Source organism: Taudactylus pleione, unplaced genomic scaffold, assembly GCF_031769625.1.
Source record: "Taudactylus pleione unplaced genomic scaffold, aTauple2 ptg000451l, whole genome shotgun sequence".
NCBI lineage: Eukaryota > Metazoa > Chordata > Amphibia > Anura > Myobatrachidae > Taudactylus > Taudactylus pleione.
In genome coordinates this window covers 989,072-1,012,921 of record NW_028284853.1, presented here as the reverse complement: position 1 = coordinate 1,012,921, position 23,850 = coordinate 989,072, and the positions used below count along the sequence as shown (strand labels likewise).

General features: G+C 32.3%; 1 protein-coding gene across 1 annotated transcript in view; it reads right to left on the bottom strand.

Annotated features, from left to right (window-relative positions):
* LOC148505498 (otoancorin-like) overlaps positions 1-3,960 on the bottom strand; it is an 80,336-nt gene extending 76,376 nt beyond the window's left edge. Inside the window, exons 1-2 of the mRNA XM_088448118.1 lie at positions 3,870-3,960; positions 3,326-3,411 (exon numbers count right to left, since the gene is read on the bottom strand). Of these exons, the coding sequence (XP_088304244.1) occupies positions 3,326-3,401 (76 nt within the window). The 5' untranslated portion in view covers positions 3,402-3,411; positions 3,870-3,960. The remainder of the gene's footprint in view (positions 1-3,325; positions 3,412-3,869) is intronic.
* Between the last annotated feature and the right edge of the window lie 19,890 nt (positions 3,961-23,850).

The following is a 23,850-nucleotide window of genomic DNA, read 5'->3' as shown; positions in this document are numbered from 1 at the left end:
GGCCTTAGATAAATCTGGTTATTTGGGAAAGGGTGTAGAAGAGGAGGAGCTTCATATTCTGACAGTTTTGCCAGATTTACTTTAGTTACTCTAAAGCCGTGTACACAGGGCCTGATTCAGACCCGCTCACGAGCGAAGGATGCTCGCAAGCGGGTCGATGGTGCCCGAATGCACATGCACACGACGGAGGGAGCTCCGTCGTGCGCATGCGCGAGACCCGGCGAGCGATGAGGAATTCGTCGCTCGGGGTCTCGCACCAAAGGGGACGTGCTGTCCATGGTGAGTGACAGCACGCCCCCTTTGGTGGGCGTGCCGGGGGCGTGGCTGCCAGACGGAGGCGTTCCCATGGGAACGCCTACCGTATGAGTCCGGCCCCACTGACATCACTAGTGATGTCAGTGGGAGTGATTTTGGCTCTGATAGAGCCATAATCACTCCAGCTCTTGCGGTCACCGAGACTCTACCGCAGGGTCTTGTTGCAAGCCCGATGGTCGCGATGGTCTTGACCATCGTGACCATCATCATGGACGCTCGCATAGCTGTGGGTGGTAACCCACAGCTATGCGAGCGTCCAAGAGGCCGCTCCATTTTTAGGGAGGAGGGCCCTGATTCAGAGCGAGCGCTCTGGTCAGAGCGTTCGGCTCTGAATCAGGCCCACAGTCCAGTGTGTATGCGGTAACAACCAATGATGCGCGCTTCCACGGGTTGCTGACAATATCTTTCATCGCCTGAACATGCAGGCCAACCTGATGATATTGTCAGGTTGTGCATGATCAAGGATGAGGGAGGATGCCGGCGCTGAATGATATCATTAATGATATTGTTCAGTGTATATGCTCAATGTCATTAACGACATTGAGCCCTGCACTGCAGGGGAAACACTAGATGACAGGGGCTTATCTACCCATTGGCCAGGATGGCACTCGCCAGGAGCACCGGCCAAAGGGGGGGCGCCATCCGGCAGTGCCACCAGCAGCCAATGGGTGGACTACCCCAGGAACTTGAACTAGTCCTGCTAGTCCCCCAGGCCCCAAGTGTAGGGCAGACCACAGTGAGAGCGGTCTGCCCTACACAGTTACAAACACAGCCGCCAGACAGACTCTCATTGGCTGCTGCATCGTCTACGGAGGGAGTCAGCTGGAGCTCACTCATGAGCTCCATCTTCCAGCTCACCCTGAAGCGGTTGATGGGAGAGACATCATGATGTCTCTCCCATCCCATAGTGCAGAGCAATAGGGGGGGGGAAAGTGTGGCTACTAGGGGGCACGGTATAGGAAGTGGCCGCTACTGGGGGAACGTGGGGGTGGATGGATGCTACTGGGAGCACTGTATTGTGGGGGCTGCTACTGGGGCACATTATGGGGAGGAGATGGCCACTACTGGGGATACTCTATTGTGGGGGCCGCTACTGGGGGAACATTATGGGGTGGATGGCCGCTACTGGGGACACTCTATTGTGGGGATCACTTCTTGGGGCACCTTATGGGGGGATGGCTGCTACTGGGGGCACTGCATAGAGGGGACTACTACTGGGGGCACTGCATAGGGGGGACTACTACTGGGGGCTCTGCATAGAGAGGACTACTACTGGGGGCACTACATAGGGGGGAGTACTACTGGGGGGACTTCCTGAAATTATGGGGGGAGGGGGACACCAGTTCATTACCTTGCCAGGGGTGCTTGGATCCCTAGATACACCCCTGCTGAACGATATCGCTAATGGAGCATATCATCCAGTGTGTATGAGCCCTTAACTAGTGTTGCCTAGTTCTGCTTAATTGTGATCTCTTTTTCTTTTATATATGCTTTACACTCAGATGTAAACACACATTTTATCATATGTAGAATATTTCAATTATTCACATAATAAATGATTAAGTGCTGGTACATGTTTTTACTCAAGCCCTTTATACCCAAGGTGGCAGTGTCCTCCAAAGTGGGCAATAAATATATAGATAGATGATAGAGAATTTGATAGATACATAAATAGATAAATAGATAGAAATATATATAAAATGTGATTCATTAATTTATCTAACACTTGATTAAATATGATATAGGACATGTCTGCATATAAAGTTGGGCATGCATCCATTTATGCATCCATTTATGTTCTATACATTTACACATGAATATCAAATTGCCTCAGCATGTAGATTGGTATCTTAGAATTGCAGCCCCTTCTGAATGCAGAGGCACCATAAGCATGGGTAAGCCTTAGTTGAGTACAGTGAGGTCCTCCACATGTATGTATATAGTGTATATTCCTTTGAGATGTGATCAAATTCAATTAGCAATGCGACTAAATGATGTCAAGTCATAGCCATCGATTTCAATTACTTTTGAACTTTTCCTGGAATAATGATTCTCATTGAGTTTATAAAATGGTTAATAATGGATGTGGTGGTGTTTGCATTTAATTAGATTTTATATTACATCTATATTATATCATTTCACATTCATTAATGACTCTGCCAAGACATGATTCTCCCATCTACTGTATTGGATACTTCAATACTTTATATTTTATGAATAGGGTAATGTGGTGTTCATATTTACCACTAACACTGTCATGCCACATTTGTACGTTATCCATAGGCACAATTTTATGCATTTCTACGCTTGATGCAAGAATAATGTAGATATACTACTGTGTATTGCAATAGAGGAATCTTAAGTTATGTCTGACTTAAATACTAGTATTGCTATGGTATACAATCGGGAAGCCGGCTGCCTTAATACCGGCAGCCGGCTTCCCGACTGTCATATCCCCGCGAGGGTGAAATGCTGGGCGTCTAGATGTAGACGCCTGACATTTACCAGACGCTGGGAGACCGGCGCCCGGCATCCCGATCGAAGGGATGCCGGGGCGCCGCGAGCGGACAGCCGCAGGAGGGTTAGGTTTAGGGCACCCGGGGGGGACTTAGGGTTAGGCACTCCCCGGGAGGGTTAGGGTTAGGCTAGGGGGAGGGAGGGTTAGGGGTAGGCACCCCCGGGGAAGGTTAGGGTTAGGCACCCCCCCAAGGGACTTAGGTTTAGGCAGCAGGGAAGGGGGGGTTATAATTAGGCACTTAGAGGGGGGATTAGGGTTAGGCACTTGTGGGGGAGGTTAGGGTTAGGCACTCCTAAGGAGGGTTAGGGTTAGGGAGGTAGATTAGGTTAGTAAGTACATACCTATTGACGATCATGATTTCCAGCGCTGTCGAGCTTCTGCTGCTGGGAACTCTGCTGTTGTCGGCCTGGCGCCATACGGCCGGCGGTATTTCATACCGATTCCTACTGCTATATATTGTGCTCCTTAATAGATTCCATCAAAGATACTCACTTTTATGATACAAGAACAGGTATTCATAAACTGCCTTTTGTATGTTAGATTTCATCAGGCCATAAGAGGCATTCATAGCGTTGGCTCTGTAATACAGCAGAAGATGAAGCGCAGTAGATTTAAATCTATCAAATTTGATATATTGCATCAAGCATTTGCTTTCAACTGTGTTTCATTAATTCATTATAAAGTTACAATGGTAACACCATTAATACATAGTGACATCTGTGAATGTATGGCGCACCCACCTAAACTGCATTCAAGGTGTGCTTTAGTGGACTGAAGCAGGACAAGTGTGCAGATTAGTACATAAAAAATGCTAGACATGCTCCCATGATGTGAGACCATTCCCACTTATCATTCTTATGTCACCACATTGTGAAGAAAATAAAGTTAAAAAAACAAGATTATATGGCAAATTCAATTTCTTTTCACAGTCATTGTTCTTTGTTCATTAAACTAACAAAACTAAATGTTTTGGAGAAACAAAATATGCTTAAAATAAATAAATATATTTTTCTAGCTGGTGTTATATAGTACTTACATAGCTTGGTAGGAAGAGCAGGAGATGTCAGTTGGAAGAAACTCAAGAAGAGGTTGGTTGAAATATGGAATTAAAAGAGCTAAGTAGTTCTCAAATAATATTGTCCATTCTTGTGTGGTATAAGCAGAGAAGCTAGATCGCATTACATTAAGCTCCACAAACAGTAGAGTCTGCTTGATTTCTATTATAAAATCCTCTGAAAGACTTGCCTATGGACATAGAAGAGATGTTTTACAAAGATTTTCCCAAATATATAATGTAGATGTTTCCAAAACAGATTTTTTTTCCAAGACGCTCCTTTATGTAATATGATATCTTTTATTATTTATTCCATATTATATACAATAGTGGCATCATCTCTGGCAATACTATATGGAGAATATATAAAATGTATCATAAGTCCCAGCCATATTGATGCTCATTGCCTAAATTCCCTGTACAACACCATTAGATGTGATGGTTTATAATAATCAAAAATCAAATAAATCATTTGTAGGCTTTTGGACTGTGGAAATATACAAAAACACGGGAAGAACATGCACACACCACACAGGTGGTGTTCAAATTGGAATTTAATCTATATCCCCATGACTGAGAGGCATCATTTAATAAAACTATGTGAGCCCTATATTATGAACATATTTAATTTTTAAGATGATGGAATCTAATATTACACTTTTGTACCTTTCCAGCAGCAGACATGACGGCTTCCACAAAGATTGTAACACTTTCCAGCTTGATATTACTTAGGATTGAAATGAGCAAGGTTTCATTAGCAAGAACATCGGTTCTGGTCACAAGGTCAGCCTTGACACTTAGAGATGAATCGCCCTGAAAAATAGTTATTATTTTATTTCTTTATATTAATATCATTCTAGTAATTTCAACATGACAGTAATATTTTGTAAGGTTATGCCCACTTAACACCAGGTATATTCTCTGCAGAAATAAATATTAGGTAGATTTATTCTTTTATAGAATACTATTTATAATAGTACTCTCATTGTAATATCAGTATTGATGTGTTTTCCAATATATTAGAAAGAGTGAAGTGAGTATTATATATTTTTTTCAATTTGATTTAATGTATTAAAACAATTGTTTTTTTAATGTAGATATATTCATCATTATTTTATAGATTTCAAAAATAGATATAATAAGCTTTTTACTTTCTTTTATTAAACTATGCAAATAAATATGGAAACAAAAATGGATGTCTCTTCTAAAAGTATATTCAATTCACTGTTGATTCTATGTGAAAAACAATATGATATAGTGGTTTTACCAACAATGCACTTTGAAATGGAAAGAAAAGTTATTTTATAGCATTTACGTTAAAATTAATAATTGTTAGTTATGAACATTTTTTAAAGTTCTCACCTCTATAAGGTTTTTGTTGAAAATAAAGAGGTCTGCGCTTGTTGAAAATTTGAAAAAGTCTCCAAAGTTAATGGAAATCCACAATTCATAGCTTGAAGCATCGCAAGAAACTCCTACAAATGACAATAAATAAAATTTGTAACAATTAAATATTTTATGAATGCAAATGAAAGTTAACAGCAAATACATCAGTGTCATCAGCTAATAGCTGGGTTAATAGAAAACAAACAGTACCTGTAGCAATTGACTGTCTTGTCATGTATGTCTTAATGAAGTAATTGTAGATTTCTTGCTGGGTGTCTTGTGTCATGGATGTAAACACAAGGCTAAATCCTTTCACACTGTTATAGAAAACAAAATTAATATTAAAAAACAAGGTTATATGGCAAATGTAATTTATTTTTACAGTCATTGTTCTTTGTTCACTAAACCAAAAAAGAAACAAAATATGCTTGGAGAAACAAAATATGCTTAAAATAAATAAATGTATTTTTCTAGCTGGTGTTATATAGTACTTACATAGCTTGGTAGGAAGAGCAGGAGATGTCAGTTGGAAGAAACTCAAGAAGAGTTTGATTGAAATATGGAATTAAAAGAACTAAGTAGTTCTCAAATAAAATTGTCCATTCTTGTGTGGTATAAGCAGAGAAGCTAGATCGCATTACATTAAGCTCCACAAACAGTAGAGTCTGCTTGATTTCTATTACAAAATCCTCTGAAAGACTTGCCTATGGACACAGAAGAGATGTTTTACAAAGATTTTCCCAAATATATAATGTAGATGTTTCCAAAACAGATTTTTTTTCCAAGACGCTCCTTTATGTAATATGATGTTATCTTTTATTATTTATTCCATATTATATACAATAGTGGCATCATCTCTGGCAATACTATATGGAGAATATATAAAATGTAACATAAGTCCCAGCCATATTGATGCTCATTGCCTAAATTCCCTGTACAACACCATTAGATGTGATGGTTTATAATAATCAAAAATCAAATAAATCATTTGTAGGCTTTTGGACTGTGAAAATATACAAAAACACGGGATGAACATGCACACACCACACAGGTGGTGTTCAAATTGGAATTTAATCTATATCCCCATGACTGAGAGGCATAATTTAATAAAACTATGTGAGCCCTATATTATGAACATATTTGATTTTTAAGATGATGGAATCTAATATTACACTTTTGTACCTTTTTAGCAGCAGACATGACGGCTTCCACAAAGATTGTAACACTTTCCAGCTTGATATTACTTAGGATTGAAATGAGCAAGGTTTCATTAGCAAGAACATCGGTTCTGGTCACAAGGTCAGCCTTGACACTTAGAGATGAATCGCCCTGAAAAATAGTTATTATTTTATTTCTTTATATTAATATCATTCTAGTAATTTCAACATGCCAGTAATATTTTGTAAGGTTATGCCCACTTAACACCAGGTATATTCTCTGCAGAAATAAATATTAGGTAGATTTATTCTTTTATAGAATACTCTATTTATAATAGCACTCTCATTGTAATATCAGTATTGATGTGTTTTCCAATATATTAGAAAGAGTGAAGTGAGTATTATATATTTTTTTCCAATTTGATTTAATGTATTAAAACAATTGTTTTTTTAATGTAGATATATTCATCATTATTTTATAGATTTCAAAAATAGATATAATAAGCTTTTTACTTTCTTTGATTAAACTATGCAAATAAATATGGAAACAAAAATGGATGTCTCTTCTAAAAGTATATTCAATTCACTGTTGATTGTATGTGAAAAACAATATGATATAGTGGTTTTACCAACAATGCACTTTGAAATGGAAAGAAAAGTTATTTTATAGCATTTATGTTAAAATTAATAATTGTTAGTTATGAACATCTTTTAAAGTTCTCACCTCTATAAAGTTTTTGTTGAAAATAAAGAGGTCTGCGCTTGTTGAAAATTTGAAAAAGTCTCCAAAGTTAAGGGAAATCCACAATTCATAGCTTGAAGCATCGCAAGAAACTCCTACAAATGACAATAAATAAAATTTGGAACAATTAAATATTTTATGAATGGAAAAGAAAGTTAACAGCAAATACATCAGTGTCATCAGCTAATAGCTGGGCTAATAGAAAACAAACAGTACCTGTAGCAATTGACTGTCTTGTCATGTATATCTTAATTAAGTAATTGTAGATTTCTTGCTGGGTGTCTTGTGTCATGGATGTAAACACAAGGCTAAATCCTTTCACACTGTTATAGAAAACAAAATTAATATTAAAAAACAAGGTTATATGGCAAATGTAATTTATTTTTACAGTCATTGTTCTTTGTTCACTAAACCAAAAAAGAAACAAAATATGCTTGGAGAAACAAAATATGCTTAAAATAAATAAATGTATTTTTCTAGCTGGTGTTATATAGTACTTACATAGCTTGGTAGGAAGAGCAGGAGATGTCAGTTGGAAGAAACTCAAGAAGAGTTTGATTGAAATATGGAATTAAAAGAACTAAGTAGTTCTCAAATAAAATTGTCCATTCTTGTGTGGTATAAGCAGAGAAGCTAGATCGCATTACATTAAGCTCCACAAACAGTAGAGTCTGCTTGATTTCTATTATAAAATCCTCTGAAAGACTTGCCTATGGACATAGAAGAGATGTTTTACAAAGATTTTCCCAAATATATAATGAAGATGTTTCCAAAACAGATTTTCTTTCTAAGATGCTCCTTTATGTAATATGATGTTATCTTTTATTATTTATTCCATATTATATACAATAGTGGCATCATCTCTGGCAATACTATATGGAGAATATATAAAATGTAACATAAGTCCCAGCCATATTGATGCTCATTGCCTAAATTCCCTGTACAACACCATTAGATGTGATGGTTTATAATAATCAAAACTCAAATAAATCATTTGTAGGCTTTTGGACTGTGGAAATATACAAAAAGATGGGAAGAACATGCACACACCACAAAGGTGGTGTTCAAATTGAAATTTAATCTATATCCCCATGACTGAGAGGCATCATTTAATAAAACTATGTGAGCCCTATATTATGAACATATTTAATTTTTAAGATGATGGAATCTAATATTACACTTTTGTACCTTTTCAGCAGCAGACATGACGGCTTCCACAAAGATTGTAACACTTTCCAGCTTGATATTACTTAGGATTGAAATGAGCAAGGTTTCATTAGCAAGAACATCGGTTCTGGTCACAAGGTCAGCCTTGACACTTAGAGATGAATCGCCCTGAAAAATAGTTATTATTTTATTTCTTTATATTAATATCATTCTAGTAATTTCAACATGACAGTAATATTTTGTAAGGTTATGGCCACTTAACACCAGGTATATTCTCTGCAGAAATAAATATTAGGTAGATTTATTCTTTTATAGAATACTCTATTTATAATAGCACTCTCATTGTAATATCAGTATTGATGTGTTTTCCAATATATTAGAAAGAGTGAAGTGAGTATTATATTTTTTTTCCAATTTGATTTAATGTATTAAAACATTTGTTTTTTTAATGTAGATATATTAATCATTATTTTATAGATTTCAAAAATAGATATAATAAGCTTTTTACTTTCTTTGATTAAACTATGCAAATAAATATGGAAACAAAAATGGATGTCTCTTCTAAAAGTATATTCAATTCACTGTTGATTCTATGTGAAAAACAATATGATATAGTGGTTTTACCAACAATGCACTTTGAAATGGAAAGAAAAGTTATTTTATAGCATTTACGTTAAAATTAATAATTGTTAGTTATGAACATTTTTTAAAGTTCTCACCTCTATAAGGTTTTTGTTGAAAATAAAGAGGTCTGCGCTTGTTGAAAATTTGAAAAAGTCTCCAAAGTTAATGGAAATCCACAATTCATAGCTTGAAGCATCGCAAGAAACTCCTACAAATGACAATAAATAAAATTTGGAACAATTAAATATTTTATGAATGCAAATGAAAGTTAACAGCAAATACATCAGTGTCATCAGCTAATAGCTGGGCTAATAGAAAACAAACAGTACCTGTAGCAATTGACTGTCTTGTCATGTATGTCTTAATGAAGTAATTGTAGATTTCTTGCTGGGTGTCTTGTGTCATGGATGTAAACACAAGGCTAAATCCTTTCACACTGTTATAGAAAACAAAATTAATATTAGAAAACAAGGTTATATGGCAAATGTAATTTATTTTTACAGTCATTGTACTTTGTTCACTAAACCAAAAAAACTAAATGTTTTGGAGAAACAAAATATGCTTCAAATAAATAAATGCATTTTGCTAGCTGGTGTTATATAGTACTTACATAGCTTGGTAGGAAGAGCAGGAGATGTCATTTGGAAGAAACTCAAGAAGAGTTTGATTGAAATATGGAATTAAAAGAACTAAGTAGTTCTCAAATAAAATTGTCCATTCTTGTGTGGTATAAGCAGAGAAGCTAGATCGCATTACATTAAGCTCCACAAACAGTAGAGTCTGCTTGATTTCTATTATAAAATCCTCTGAAAGACTTGCCTATGGACATAGAAGAGATGTTTTACAAAGATTTTCCCAAATATATAATGAAGATGTTTCCAAAACAGATTTTCTTTCTAAGATGCTCCTTTATGTAATATGATGTTATCTTTTATTATTTATTCCATATTATATACAATAGTGGCATCATCTCTGGCAATACTATATGGAGAATATATAAAATGTAACATAAGTCCCAGCCATATTGATGCTCATTGCCTAAATTCCCTGTACAACACCATTAGATGTGATGGTTTATAATAATCAAAACTCAAATAAATCATTTGTAGGCTTTTGGACTGTGGAAATATACAAAAAGATGGGAAGAACATGCACACACCACAAAGGTGGTGTTCAAATTGAAATTTAATCTATATCCCCATGACTGAGAGGCATCATTTAATAAAACTATGTGAGCCCTATATTATGAACATATTTAATTTTTAAGATGATGGAATCTAATATTACACTTTTGTACCTTTTCAGCAGCAGACATGACGGCTTCCACAAAGATTGTAACACTTTCCAGCTTGATATTACTTAGGATTGAAATGAGCAAGGTTTCATTAGCAAGAACATCGGTTCTGGTCACAAGGTCAGCCTTGACACTTAGAGATGAATCGCCCTGAAAAATAGTTATTATTTTATTTCTTTATATTAATATCATTCTAGTAATTTCAACATGACAGTAATATTTTGTAAGGTTATGGCCACTTAACACCAGGTATATTCTCTGCAGAAATAAATATTAGGTAGATTTATTCTTTTATAGAATACTCTATTTATAATAGCACTCTCATTGTAATATCAGTATTGATGTGTTTTCCAATATATTAGAAAGAGTGAAGTGAGTATTATATTTTTTTTCCAATTTGATTTAATGTATTAAAACATTTGTTTTTTTAATGTAGATATATTAATCATTATTTTATAGATTTCAAAAATAGATATAATAAGCTTTTTACTTTCTTTGATTAAACTATGCAAATAAATATGGAAACAAAAATGGATGTCTCTTCTAAAAGTATATTCAATTCACTGTTGATTCTATGTGAAAAACAATATGATATAGTGGTTTTACCAACAATGCACTTTGAAATGGAAAGAAAAGTTATTTTATAGCATTTACGTTAAAATTAATAATTGTTAGTTATGAACATTTTTTAAAGTTCTCACCTCTATAAGGTTTTTGTTGAAAATAAAGAGGTCTGCGCTTGTTGAAAATTTGAAAAAGTCTCCAAAGTTAATGGAAATCCACAATTCATAGCTTGAAGCATCGCAAGAAACTCCTACAAATGACAATAAATAAAATTTGGAACAATTAAATATTTTATGAATGCAAATGAAAGTTAACAGCAAATACATCAGTGTCATCAGCTAATAGCTGGGCTAATAGAAAACAAACAGTACCTGTAGCAATTGACTGTCTTGTCATGTATGTCTTAATGAAGTAATTGTAGATTTCTTGCTGGGTGTCTTGTGTCATGGATGTAAACACAAGGCTAAATCCTTTCACACTGTTATAGAAAACAAAATTAATATTAGAAAACAAGGTTATATGGCAAATGTAATTTATTTTTACAGTCATTGTACTTTGTTCACTAAACCAAAAAAACTAAATGTTTTGGAGAAACAAAATATGCTTCAAATAAATAAATGCATTTTGCTAGCTGGTGTTATATAGTACTTACATAGCTTGGTAGGAAGAGCAGGAGATGTCATTTGGAAGAAACTCAAGAAGAGTTTGATTGAAATATGGAATTAAAAGAACTAAGTAGTTCTCAAATAAAATTGTCCATTCTTGTGTGGTATAAGCAGAGAAGCTAGATCGCATTACATTAAGCTCCACAAACAGTAGAGTCTGCTTGATTTCTATTATAAAATCCTCTGAAAGACTTGCCTATGGACATAGAAGAGATGTTTTACAAAGATTTTCCCAAATATATAATGAAGATGTTTCCAAAACAGATTTTTTTTTCCAAGACGCTCCTTTATGTAATATGATGTTATCTTTTATTGTTTATTCCATATTATATACAATAGTGACAAAATCTCTGGCAATACTATATGGAGAATATATAAAATGTATCAGAAGTCCCAGCCATATTGATGCTCATTGCCTAAATTCCCTGTACAACACCATTAGATGTGATGGTTTATAATAATCAAAAATCAAATAAATCATTTGTAGGCTTTTGGACTGTGGAAATATACAAAAACACGGGAAGAACATGCACACACCACACAGGTGGTGTTCAAATTGGAATTTAATCTATATCCCCATGACTGAGAGGCATCATTTAATAAAACTATGTGAGCCCTATATTATGAACATATTTAATTTTTAAGATGATGGAATCTAATATTACACTTTTGTACCTTTTCAGCAGCAGACATGACGGCTTCCACAAAGATTGTAACACTTTCCAGCTTGATATTACTTAGGATTGAAATGAGCAAGGTTTCATTAGCAAGAACATCGGTTCTGGTCACAAGGTCAGCCTTGACACTTAGAGATGAATCGCCCTGAAAAATAGTTATTATTTTATTTCTTTATATTAATATCATTCTAGTAATTTCAACATGACAGTAATATTTTGTAAGGTTATGGCCACTTAACACCAGGTATATTCTCTGCAGAAATAAATATTAGGTAGATTTATTCTTTTATAGAATACTCTATTTATAATAGCACTCTCATTGTAATATCAGTATTGATGTGTTTTCCAATATATTAGAAAGAGTGAAGTGAGTATTATATTTTTTTTCCAATTTGATTTAATGTATTAAAACAATTGTTTTTTTAATGTAGATATATTCATCATTATTTTATAGATTTCAAAAATAGATATAATAAGCTGTTTACTTTCTTTGATTAAACTATGCAAATAAATATGGAAACAAAAATGGATGTCTCTTCTAAAAGTATATTCAATTCACTGTTGATTCTATGTGAAAAACAATATGATATAGTGGTTTTACCAACAATGCACTTTGAAATGGAAAGATAAGTTATTTTATAGCATTTATGTTAAATTTAATAATTGTTAGTTATGAACATTTTTTAAAGTTCTCACCTCTATAAGGTTTTTGTTGAAAATAAAGAGGTCTGCGCTTGTTGAAAATTTGAAAAAGTCTCCAAAGTTAAGGGAAATCCACAATTCATAGCTTGAAGCATCGCAAGAAACTCCTACAAATGACAATAAATAAAATTTGGAACAATTAAATATTTTATGAATGCAAATGAAAGTTAACAGCAAATACATCAGTGTCATCAGCTAATAGCTGGGTTAATAGAAAACAAACAGTACCTGTAGCAATTGACTGTCTTGTCATGTATGTCTTAATGAAGTAATTGTAGATTTCTTGCTGGGTGTCTTGTGTCATGGATGTAAACACAAGGCTAAATCCTTTCACACTGTTATAGAAAACAAAATTAATATTAGAAAACAAGGTTATATGGCAAATGTAATTTATTTTTACAGTCATTGTACTTTGTTCACTAAACCAAAAAAACTAAATGTTTTGGAGAAACAAAATATGCTTCAAATAAATAAATGCATTTTGCTAGCTGGTGTTATATAGTACTTACATAGCTTGGTAGGAAGAGCAGGAGATGTCATTTGGAAGAAACTCAAGAAGAGTTTGATTGAAATATGGAATTAAAAGAACTAAGTAGTTCTCAAATAAAATTGTCCATTCTTGTGTGGTATAAGCAGAGAAGCTAGATCGCATTACATTAAGCTCCACAAACAGTAGAGTCTGCTTGATTTCTATTATAAAATCCTCTGAAAGACTTGCCTATGGACATAGAAGAGATGTTTTACAAAGATTTTCCCAAATATATAATGAAGATGTTTCCAAAACAGATTTTTTTTTCCAAGACGCTCCTTTATGTAATATGATGTTATCTTTTATTGTTTATTCCATATTATATACAATAGTGACAAAATCTCTGGCAATACTATATGGAGAATATATAAAATGTATCAGAAGTCCCAGCCATATTGATGCTCATTGCCTAAATTCCCTGTACAACACCATTAGATGTGATGGTTTATAATAATCAAAAATCAAATAAATCATTTGTAGGCTTTTGGACTGTGGAAATATACAAAAACACGGGAAGAACATGCACACACCACACAGGTGGTGTTCAAATTGGAATTTAATCTATATCCCCATGACTGAGAGGCATCATTTAATAAAACTATGTGAGCCCTATATTATGAACATATTTAATTTTTAAGATGATGGAATCTAATATTACACTTTTGTACCTTTTCAGCAGCAGACATGACGGCTTCCACAAAGATTGTAACACTTTCCAGCTTGATATTACTTAGGATTGAAATGAGCAAGGTTTCATTAGCAAGAACATCGGTTCTGGTCACAAGGTCAGCCTTGACACTTAGAGATGAATCGCCCTGAAAAATAGTTATTATTTTATTTCTTTATATTAATATCATTCTAGTAATTTCAACATGACAGTAATATTTTGTAAGGTTATGGCCACTTAACACCAGGTATATTCTCTGCAGAAATAAATATTAGGTAGATTTATTCTTTTATAGAATACTCTATTTATAATAGCACTCTCATTGTAATATCAGTATTGATGTGTTTTCCAATATATTAGAAAGAGTGAAGTGAGTATTATATTTTTTTTCCAATTTGATTTAATGTATTAAAACAATTGTTTTTTTAATGTAGATATATTCATCATTATTTTATAGATTTCAAAAATAGATATAATAAGCTGTTTACTTTCTTTGATTAAACTATGCAAATAAATATGGAAACAAAAATGGATGTCTCTTCTAAAAGTATATTCAATTCACTGTTGATTCTATGTGAAAAACAATATGATATAGTGGTTTTACCAACAATGCACTTTGAAATGGAAAGATAAGTTATTTTATAGCATTTATGTTAAATTTAATAATTGTTAGTTATGAACATTTTTTAAAGTTCTCACCTCTATAAGGTTTTTGTTGAAAATAAAGAGGTCTGCGCTTGTTGAAAATTTGAAAAAGTCTCCAAAGTTAAGGGAAATCCACAATTCATAGCTTGAAGCATCGCAAGAAACTCCTACAAATGACAATAAATAAAATTTGGAACAATTAAATATTTTATGAATGCAAATGAAAGTTAACAGCAAATACATCAGTGTCATCAGCTAATAGCTGGGTTAATAGAAAACAAACAGTACCTGTAGCAATTGACTGTCTTGTCATGTATGTCTTAATGAAGTAATTGTAGATTTCTTGCTGGGTGTCTTGTGTCATGGATGTAAACACAAGGCTAAATCCTTTCACACTGTTATAGAAAACAAAATTAATATTAAAAAACAAGGTTATATGGCAAATGTAATTTATTTTTACAGTCATTGTTCTTTGTTCACTAAACCAAAAAAACTAAATGTTTTGGAGAAACAAAATATGCTTAAAATAAATAAATGTATTTTTCTAGCTGGTGTTATATAGTACTTACATAGCTTGGTAGGAAGAGCAGGAGATGTCAGTTGGAAGAAACTCAAGAAGAGTTTGATTGAAATATGGAATTAAAAGAACTAAGTAGTTCTCAAATAAAATTGTCCATTCTTGTGTGGTATAAGCAGAGAAGCTAGATCGCATTACATTAAGCTCCACAAACAGTAGAGTCTGCTTGATTTCTATTATAAAATCCTCTGAAAGACTTGCCTATGGACATAGAAGAGATGTTTTACAAAGATTTTCCCAAATATATAATGAAGATGTTTCCAAAACAGATTTTTTTTTCCAAGACGCTCCTTTATGTAATATGATGTTATCTTTTATTGTTTATTCCATATTATATACAATAGTGACAAAATCTCTGGCAATACTATATGGAGAATATATAAAATGTATCAGAAGTCACAGCCATATTGATGCTCATTGCCTAAATTCCCTGTACAACACCATTAGATGTGATGGTTTATAATAATCAAAAATCAAATAAATCATTTGTAGGCTTTTGGACTGTGGAAATATACAAAAACACGGGAAGAACATGCACACACCACACAGGTGGTGTTCAAATTGGAATTTAATCTATATCCCCATGACTGAGAGGCATCATTTAATAAAACTATGTGAGCCCTATATTATGAACATATTTAACTTTTAAGATGATGGAATCTAATATTACACTTTTGTACCTTTCCAGCAGCAGACATGACGGCTTCCACAAAGATTGTAACACTTTCCAGCTTGATATTACTTAGGATTGAAATGAGCAAGGTTTCATTAGCAAGAACATCGGTTCTGGTCACAAGCTCAGCCTTGACACTTAGAGATGAATCGCCCTGAAAAATAGTTATTATTTTATTTCTTTATATTAATATCATTCTAGTAATTTCAACATGACAGTAATATTTTGTAAGGTTATGCCCACTTAACACCAGGTATATTCTCTGCAGAAATAAATATTAGGTAGATTTATTCTTTTATAGAATACTATTTATAATAGTACTCTCATTGTAATATCAGTATTGATGTGTTTTCCAATATATTAGAAAGAGTGAAGTGAGTATTATATATTTTTTTCTATTTGATTTAATGTATTAAAACAATTGTTTTTTTAATGGAGATATATTCATCATTATTTTATAGATTTCAAAAATAGATATAATAAGCTTTTTACTTTCTTTTATTAAACTATGCAAATAAATATGGAAACAAAAATGGATGTCTCTTCTAAAAGTATATTCAATTCACTGTTGATTCTATGTGAAAAACAATATGATATAGTGGTTTTACCAACAATGCACTTTGAAATGGAAAGAAAAGTTATTTTATAGCATTTATGTTAAAATTAATAATTGTTAGTTATGAACATTTTTTAAAGTTCTCACCTCTATAAGGTTTTTGTTGAAAATAAAGAGGTCTGCGCTTGTTGAAAATTTGAAAAAGTCTCCAAAGTTAAGGGAAATCCACAATTCATAGCTTGAAGCATCGCAAGAAACTCCTACAAATGACAATAAATAAAATTTGGAACAATTAAATATTTTATGAATGCAAATGAAAGTTAACAGCAAATACATCAGTGTCATCAGCTAATAGCTGGGTTAATAGAAAACAAACAGTACCTGTAGCAATTGACTGTCTTGTCATGTATGTCTTAATGAAGTAATTGTAGATTTCTTGCTGGGTGTCTTGTGTCATGGATGTAAACACAAGGCTAAATCCTTTCACACTGTTATAGAAAACAAAATTAATATTAAAAAACAAGGTTATATGGCAAATGTAATTTATTTTTACAGTCATTGTTCTTTGTTCACTAAACCAAAAAAACTAAATGTTTTGGAGAAACAAAATATGCTTAAAATAAATAAATGTATTTTTCTAGCTGGTGTTATATAGTACTTACATAGCTTGGTAGGAAGAGCAGGAGATGTCAGTTGGAAGAAACTCAAGAAGAGTTTGATTGAAATATGGAATTAAAAGAACTAAGTAGTTCTCAAATAAAATTGTCCATTCTTGTGTGGTATAAGCAGAGAAGCTAGATCGCATTACATTAAGCTCCACAAACAGTAGAGTCTGCTTGATTTCTATTATAAAATCCTCTGAAAGACTTGCCTATGGACATAGAAGAGATGTTTTACAAAGATTTTCCCAAATATATAATGAAGATGTTTCCAAAACAGATTTTCTTTCCAAGATGCTCCTTTATGTAATATGATGTTATCTTTTATTATTTATTCCATATTATATACAATAGTGGCATCATCTCTGGCAATACTATATGGAGAATATATAAAATGTAACATAAGTCCCAGCCATATTGATGCTCATTGCCTAAATTCCCTGTACAACACCATTAGATGTGATGGTTTATAATAATCAAAACTCAAATAAATCATTTGTAGGCTTTTGGACTGTGGAAATATACAAAAAGATGGGAAGAACATGCACACACCACAAAGGTGGTGTTCAAATTGAAATTTAATCTATATCCCCATGACTGAGAGGCATCATTTAATAAAACTATGTGAGCCCTATATTATGAACATATTTAATTTTTAAGATGATGGAATCTAATATTACACTTTTGTACCTTTTCAGCAGCAGACATGACGGCTTCCACAAAGATTGTAACACTTTCCAGCTTGATATTACTTAGGATTGAAATGAGCAAGGTTTCATTAGCAAGAACATCGGTTCTGGTCACAAGGTCAGCCTTGACACTTAGAGATGAATCGCCCTGAAAAATAGTTATTATTTTATTTCTTTATATTAATATCATTCTAGTAATTTCAACATGACAGTAATATTTTGTAAGGTTATGGCCACTTAACACCAGGTATATTCTCTGCAGAAATAAATATTAGGTAGATTTATTCTTTTATAGAATACTCTATTTATAATAGCACTCTCATTGTAATATCAGTATTGATGTGTTTTCCAATATATTAGAAAGAGTGAAGTGAGTATTATATTTTTTTTCCAATTTGATTTAATGTATTAAAACATTTGTTTTTTTAATGTAGATATATTAATCATTATTTTATAGATTTCAAAAATAGATATAATAAGCTTTTTACTTTCTTTGATTAAACTATGCAAATAAATATGGAAACAAAAATGGATGTCTCTTCTAAAAGTATATTCAATTCACTGTTGATTCTATGTGAAAAACAATATGATATAGTGGTTTTACCAACAATGCACTTTGAAATGGAAAGAAAAGTTATTTTATAGCATTTACGTTAAAATTAATAATTGTTAGTTATGAACATTTTTTAAAGTTCTCACCTCTATAAGGTTTTTGTTGAAAATAAAGAGGTCTGCGCTTGTTGAAAATTTGAAAAAGTCTCCAAAGTTAATGGAAATCCACAATTCATAGCTTGAAGCATCGCAAGAAACTCCTACAAATGACAATAAATAAAATTTGGAACAATTAAATATTTTATGAATGCAAATGAAAGTTAACAGCAAATACATCAGTGTCATCAGCTAATAGCTGGGCTAATAGAAAACAAACAGTACCTGTAGCAATTGACTGTCTTGTCATGTATGTCTTAATGAAGTAATTGTAGATTTCTTGCTGGGTGTCTTGTGTCATGGATGTAAACACAAGGCTAAATCCTTTCACACTGTTATAGAAAACAAAATTAATATTAAAAAACAAGGTTATATGGCAAATGTAATTTATTTTTACAGTCATTGTTCTTTGTTCACTAAACCAAAAAAACTAAATGTTTTGGAGAAACAAAATATGCTTAAAATAAATAAATGTATTTTTCTAGCTGGTGTTATATAGTACTTACATAGCTTGGTAGGAAGAGCAGGAGATGTCAGTTGGAAGAAACTCAAGAAGAGTTTGATTGAAATATGGAATTAAAAGAACTAAGTAGTTCTCAAAAAAAATTGTCCATTCTTGTGTGGTATAAGCAGAGAAGCTAGATCGCATTACATTAAGCTCCACAAACAGTAGAGTCTGCTTGATTTCTATTATAAAATCCTCTGAAAGACTTGCCTATGGACATAGAAGAGATGTTTTACAAAGATTTTCCCAAATATATAATGAAGATGTTTCCAAAACAGATTTTCTTTCCAAGATGCTCCTTTATGTAATATGATGTTATCTTTTATTATTTATTCCATATTATATACAATAGTGGCATCATCTCTGGCAATACTATATGGAGAATATATAAAATGTAACATAAGTCCCAGCCATATTGATGCTCATTGCCTAAATTCCCTGTACAACACCATTAGATGTGATGGTTTATAATAATCAAAACTCAAATAAATCATTTGTAGGCTTTTGGACTGTGGAAATATACAAAAAGATGGGAAGAACATGCACACACCACAAAGGTGGTGTTCAAATTGAAATTTAATCTATATCCCCATGACTGAGAGGCATCATTTAATAAAACTATGTGAGCCCTATATTATGAACATATTTAACTTTTAAGATGATGGAATCTAATATTACACTTTTGTACCTTTCCAGCAGCAGACATGACGGCTTCCACAAAGATTGTAACACTTTCCAGCTTGATATTACTTAGGATTGAAATGAGCAAGGTTTCATTAGCAAGAACATCGGTTCTGGTCACAAGGTCAGCCTTGACACTTAGAGATGAATCGCCCTGAAAAATAGTTATTATTTTATTTCTTTATATTAATATCATTCTAGTAATTTCAACATGACAGTAATATTTTGTAAGGTTATGCCCACTTAACACCAGGTATATTCTCTGCAGAAATAAATATTAGGTAGATTTATTCTTTTATAGAATACTATTTATAATAGTACTCTCATTGTAATATCAGTATTGATGTGTTTTCCAATATATTAGAAAGAGTGAAGTGAGTATTATATATTTTTTTCTATTTGATTTAATGTATTAAAACAATTGTTTTTTTAATGGAGATATATTCATCATTATTTTATAGATTTCAAAAATAGATATAATAAGCTTTTTACTTTCTTTTATTAAACTATGCAAATAAATATGGAAACAAAAATGGATGTCTCTTCTAAAAGTATATTCAATTCACTGTTGATTCTATGTGAAAAACAATATGATATAGTGGTTTTACCAACAATGCACTTTGAAATGGAAAGAAAAGTTATTTTATAGCATTTATGTTAAAATTAATAATTGTTAGTTATGAACATTTTTTAAAGTTCTCACCTCTATAAGGTTTTTGTTGAAAATAAAGAGGTCTGCGCTTGTTGAAAATTTGAAAAAGTCTCCAAAGTTAAGGGAAATCCACAATTCATAGCTTGAAGCATCGCAAGAAACTCCTACAAATGACAATAAATAAAATTTGTAACAATTAAATATTTTATGAATGCAAATGAAAGTTAACAGCAAATACATCAGTGTCATCAGCTAATAGCTGGGTTAATAGAAAACAAACAGTACCTGTAGCAATTGACTGTCTTGTCATGTATGTCTTAATGAAGTAATTGTAGATTTCTTGCTGGGTGTCTTGTGTCATGGATGTAAACACAAGGCTAAATCCTTTCACACTGTTATAGAAAACAAAATTAATATTAAAAAACAAGGTTATATGGCAAATGTAATTTATTTTTACAGTCATTGTTCTTTGTTCACTAAACCAAAAAAACTAAATGTTTTGGAGAAACAAAATATGCTTAAAATAAATAAATGTATTTTTCTAGCTGGTGTTATATAGTACTTACATAGCTTGGTAGGAAGAGCAGGAGATGTCAGTTGGAAGAAACTCAAGAAGAGTTTGATTGAAATATGGAATTAAAAGAACTAAGTAGTTCTCAAATAAAATTGTCCATTCTTGTGTGGTATAAGCAGAGAAGCTAGATCGCATTACATTAAGCTCCACAAACAGTAGAGTCTGCTTGATTTCTATTATAAAATCCTCTGAAAGACTTGCCTATGGACATAGAAGAGATGTTTTACAAAGATTTTCCCAAATATATAATGAAGATGTTTCCAAAACAGATTTTCTTTCCAAGATGCTCCTTTATGTAATATGATGTTATCTTTTATTATTTATTCCATATTATATACAATAGTGGCATCATCTCTGGCAATACTATATGGAGAATATATAAAATGTAACATAAGTCCCAGCCATATTGATGCTCATTGCCTAAATTCCCTGTACAACACCATTAGATGTGATGGTTTATAATAATCAAAACTCAAATAAATCATTTGTAGGCTTTTGGACTGTGGAAATATACAAAAAGATGGGAAGAACATGCACACACCACAAAGGTGGTGTTCAAATTGAAATTTAATCTATATCCCCATGACTGAGAGGCATCATTTAATAAAACTATGTGAGCCCTATATTATGAACATATTTAATTTTTAAGATGATGGAATCTAATATTACACTTTTGTACCTTTTCAGCAGCAGACATGACGGCTTCCACAAAGATTGTAACACTTTCCAGCTTGATATTACTTAGGATTGAAATGAGCAAGGTTTCATTAGCAAGAACATCGGTTCTGGTCACAAGGTCAGCCTTGACACTTAGAGATGAATCGCCCTGAAAAATAGTTATTATTTTATTTCTTTATATTAATATCATTCTAGTAATTTCAACATGACAGTAATATTTTGTAAGGTTATGGCCACTTAACACCAGGTATATTCTCTGCAGAAATAAATATTAGGTAGATTTATTCTTTTATAGAATACTCTATTTATAATAGCACTCTCATTGTAATATCAGTATTGATGTGTTTTCCAATATATTAGAAAGAGTGAAGTGAGTATTATATTTTTTTTCCAATTTGATTTAATGTATTAAAACATTTGTTTTTTTAATGTAGATATATTAATCATTATTTTATAGATTTCAAAAATAGATATAATAAGCTTTTTACTTTCTTTGATTAAACTATGCAAATAAATATGGAAACAAAAATGGATGTCTCTTCTAAAAGTATATTCAATTCACTGTTGATTCTATGTGAAAAACAATATGATATAGTGGTTTTACCAACAATGCACTTTGAAATGGAAAGAAAAGTTATTTTATAGCATTTACGTTAAAATTAATAATTGTTAGTTATGAACATTTTTTAAAGTTCTCACCTCTATAAGGTTTTTGTTGAAAATAAAGAGGTCTGCGCTTGTTGAAAATTTGAAAAAGTCTCCAAAGTTAATGGAAATCCACAATTCATAGCTTGAAGCATCGCAAGAAACTCCTACAAATGACAATAAATAAAATTTTGAACAATTAAATATTTTATGAATGCAAATGAAAGTTAACAGCAAATACATCAGTGTCATCAGCTAATAGCTGGGCTAATAGAAAACAAACAGTACCTGTAGCAATTGACTGTCTTGTCATGTATGTCTTAATGAAGTAATTGTAGATTTCTTGCTGGGTGTCTTGTGTCATGGATGTAAACACAAGGCTAAATCCTTTCACACTGTTATAGAAAACAAAATTAATATTAAAAAACAAGGTTATATGGCAAATGTAATTTATTTTTACAGTCATTGTTCTTTGTTCACTAAACCAAAAAAACTAAATGTTTTGGAGAAACAAAATATGCTTAAAATAAATAAATGTATTTTTCTAGCTGGTGTTATATAGTACTTACATAGCTTGGTAGGAAGAGCAGGAGATGTCAGTTGGAAGAAACTCAAGAAGAGTTTGATTGAAATATGGAATTAAAAGAACTAAGTAGTTCTCAAAAAAAATTGTCCATTCTTGTGTGGTATAAGCAGAGAAGCTAGATCGCATTACATTAAGCTCCACAAACAGTAGAGTCTGCTTGATTTCTATTATAAAATCCTCTGAAAGACTTGCCTATGGACATAGAAGAGATGTTTTACAAAGATTTTCCCAAATATATAATGAAGATGTTTCCAAAACAGATTTTCTTTCCAAGATGCTCCTTTATGTAATATGATGTTATCTTTTATTATTTATTCCATATTATATACAATAGTGGCATCATCTCTGGCAATACTATATGGAGAATATATAAAATGTAACATAAGTCCCAGCCATATTGATGCTCATTGCCTAAATTCCCTGTACAACACCATTAGATGTGATGGTTTATAATAATCAAAACTCAAATAAATCATTTGTAGGCTTTTGGACTGTGGAAATATACAAAAAGATGGGAAGAACATGCACACACCACAAAGGTGGTGTTCAAATTGAAATTTAATCTATATCCCCATGACTGAGAGGCATCATTTAATAAAACTATGTGAGCCCTATATTATGAACATATTTAATTTTTAAGATGATGGAATCTAATATTACACTTTTGTACCTTTTCAGCAGCAGACATGACGGCTTCCACAAAGATTGTAACACTTTCCAGCTTGATATTACTTAGGATTGAAATGAGCAAGGTTTCATTAGCAAGAACATCGGTTCTGGTCACAAGGTCAGCCTTGACACTTAGAGATGAATCGCCCTGAAAAATAGTTATTATTTTATTTCTTTATATTGATATCATTCTAGTAATTTCAACATGACAGTAATATTTTGTAAGGTTATGGCCACTTAACACCAGGTATATTCTCTGCAGAAATAAATATTAGGTAGATTTATTCTTTTA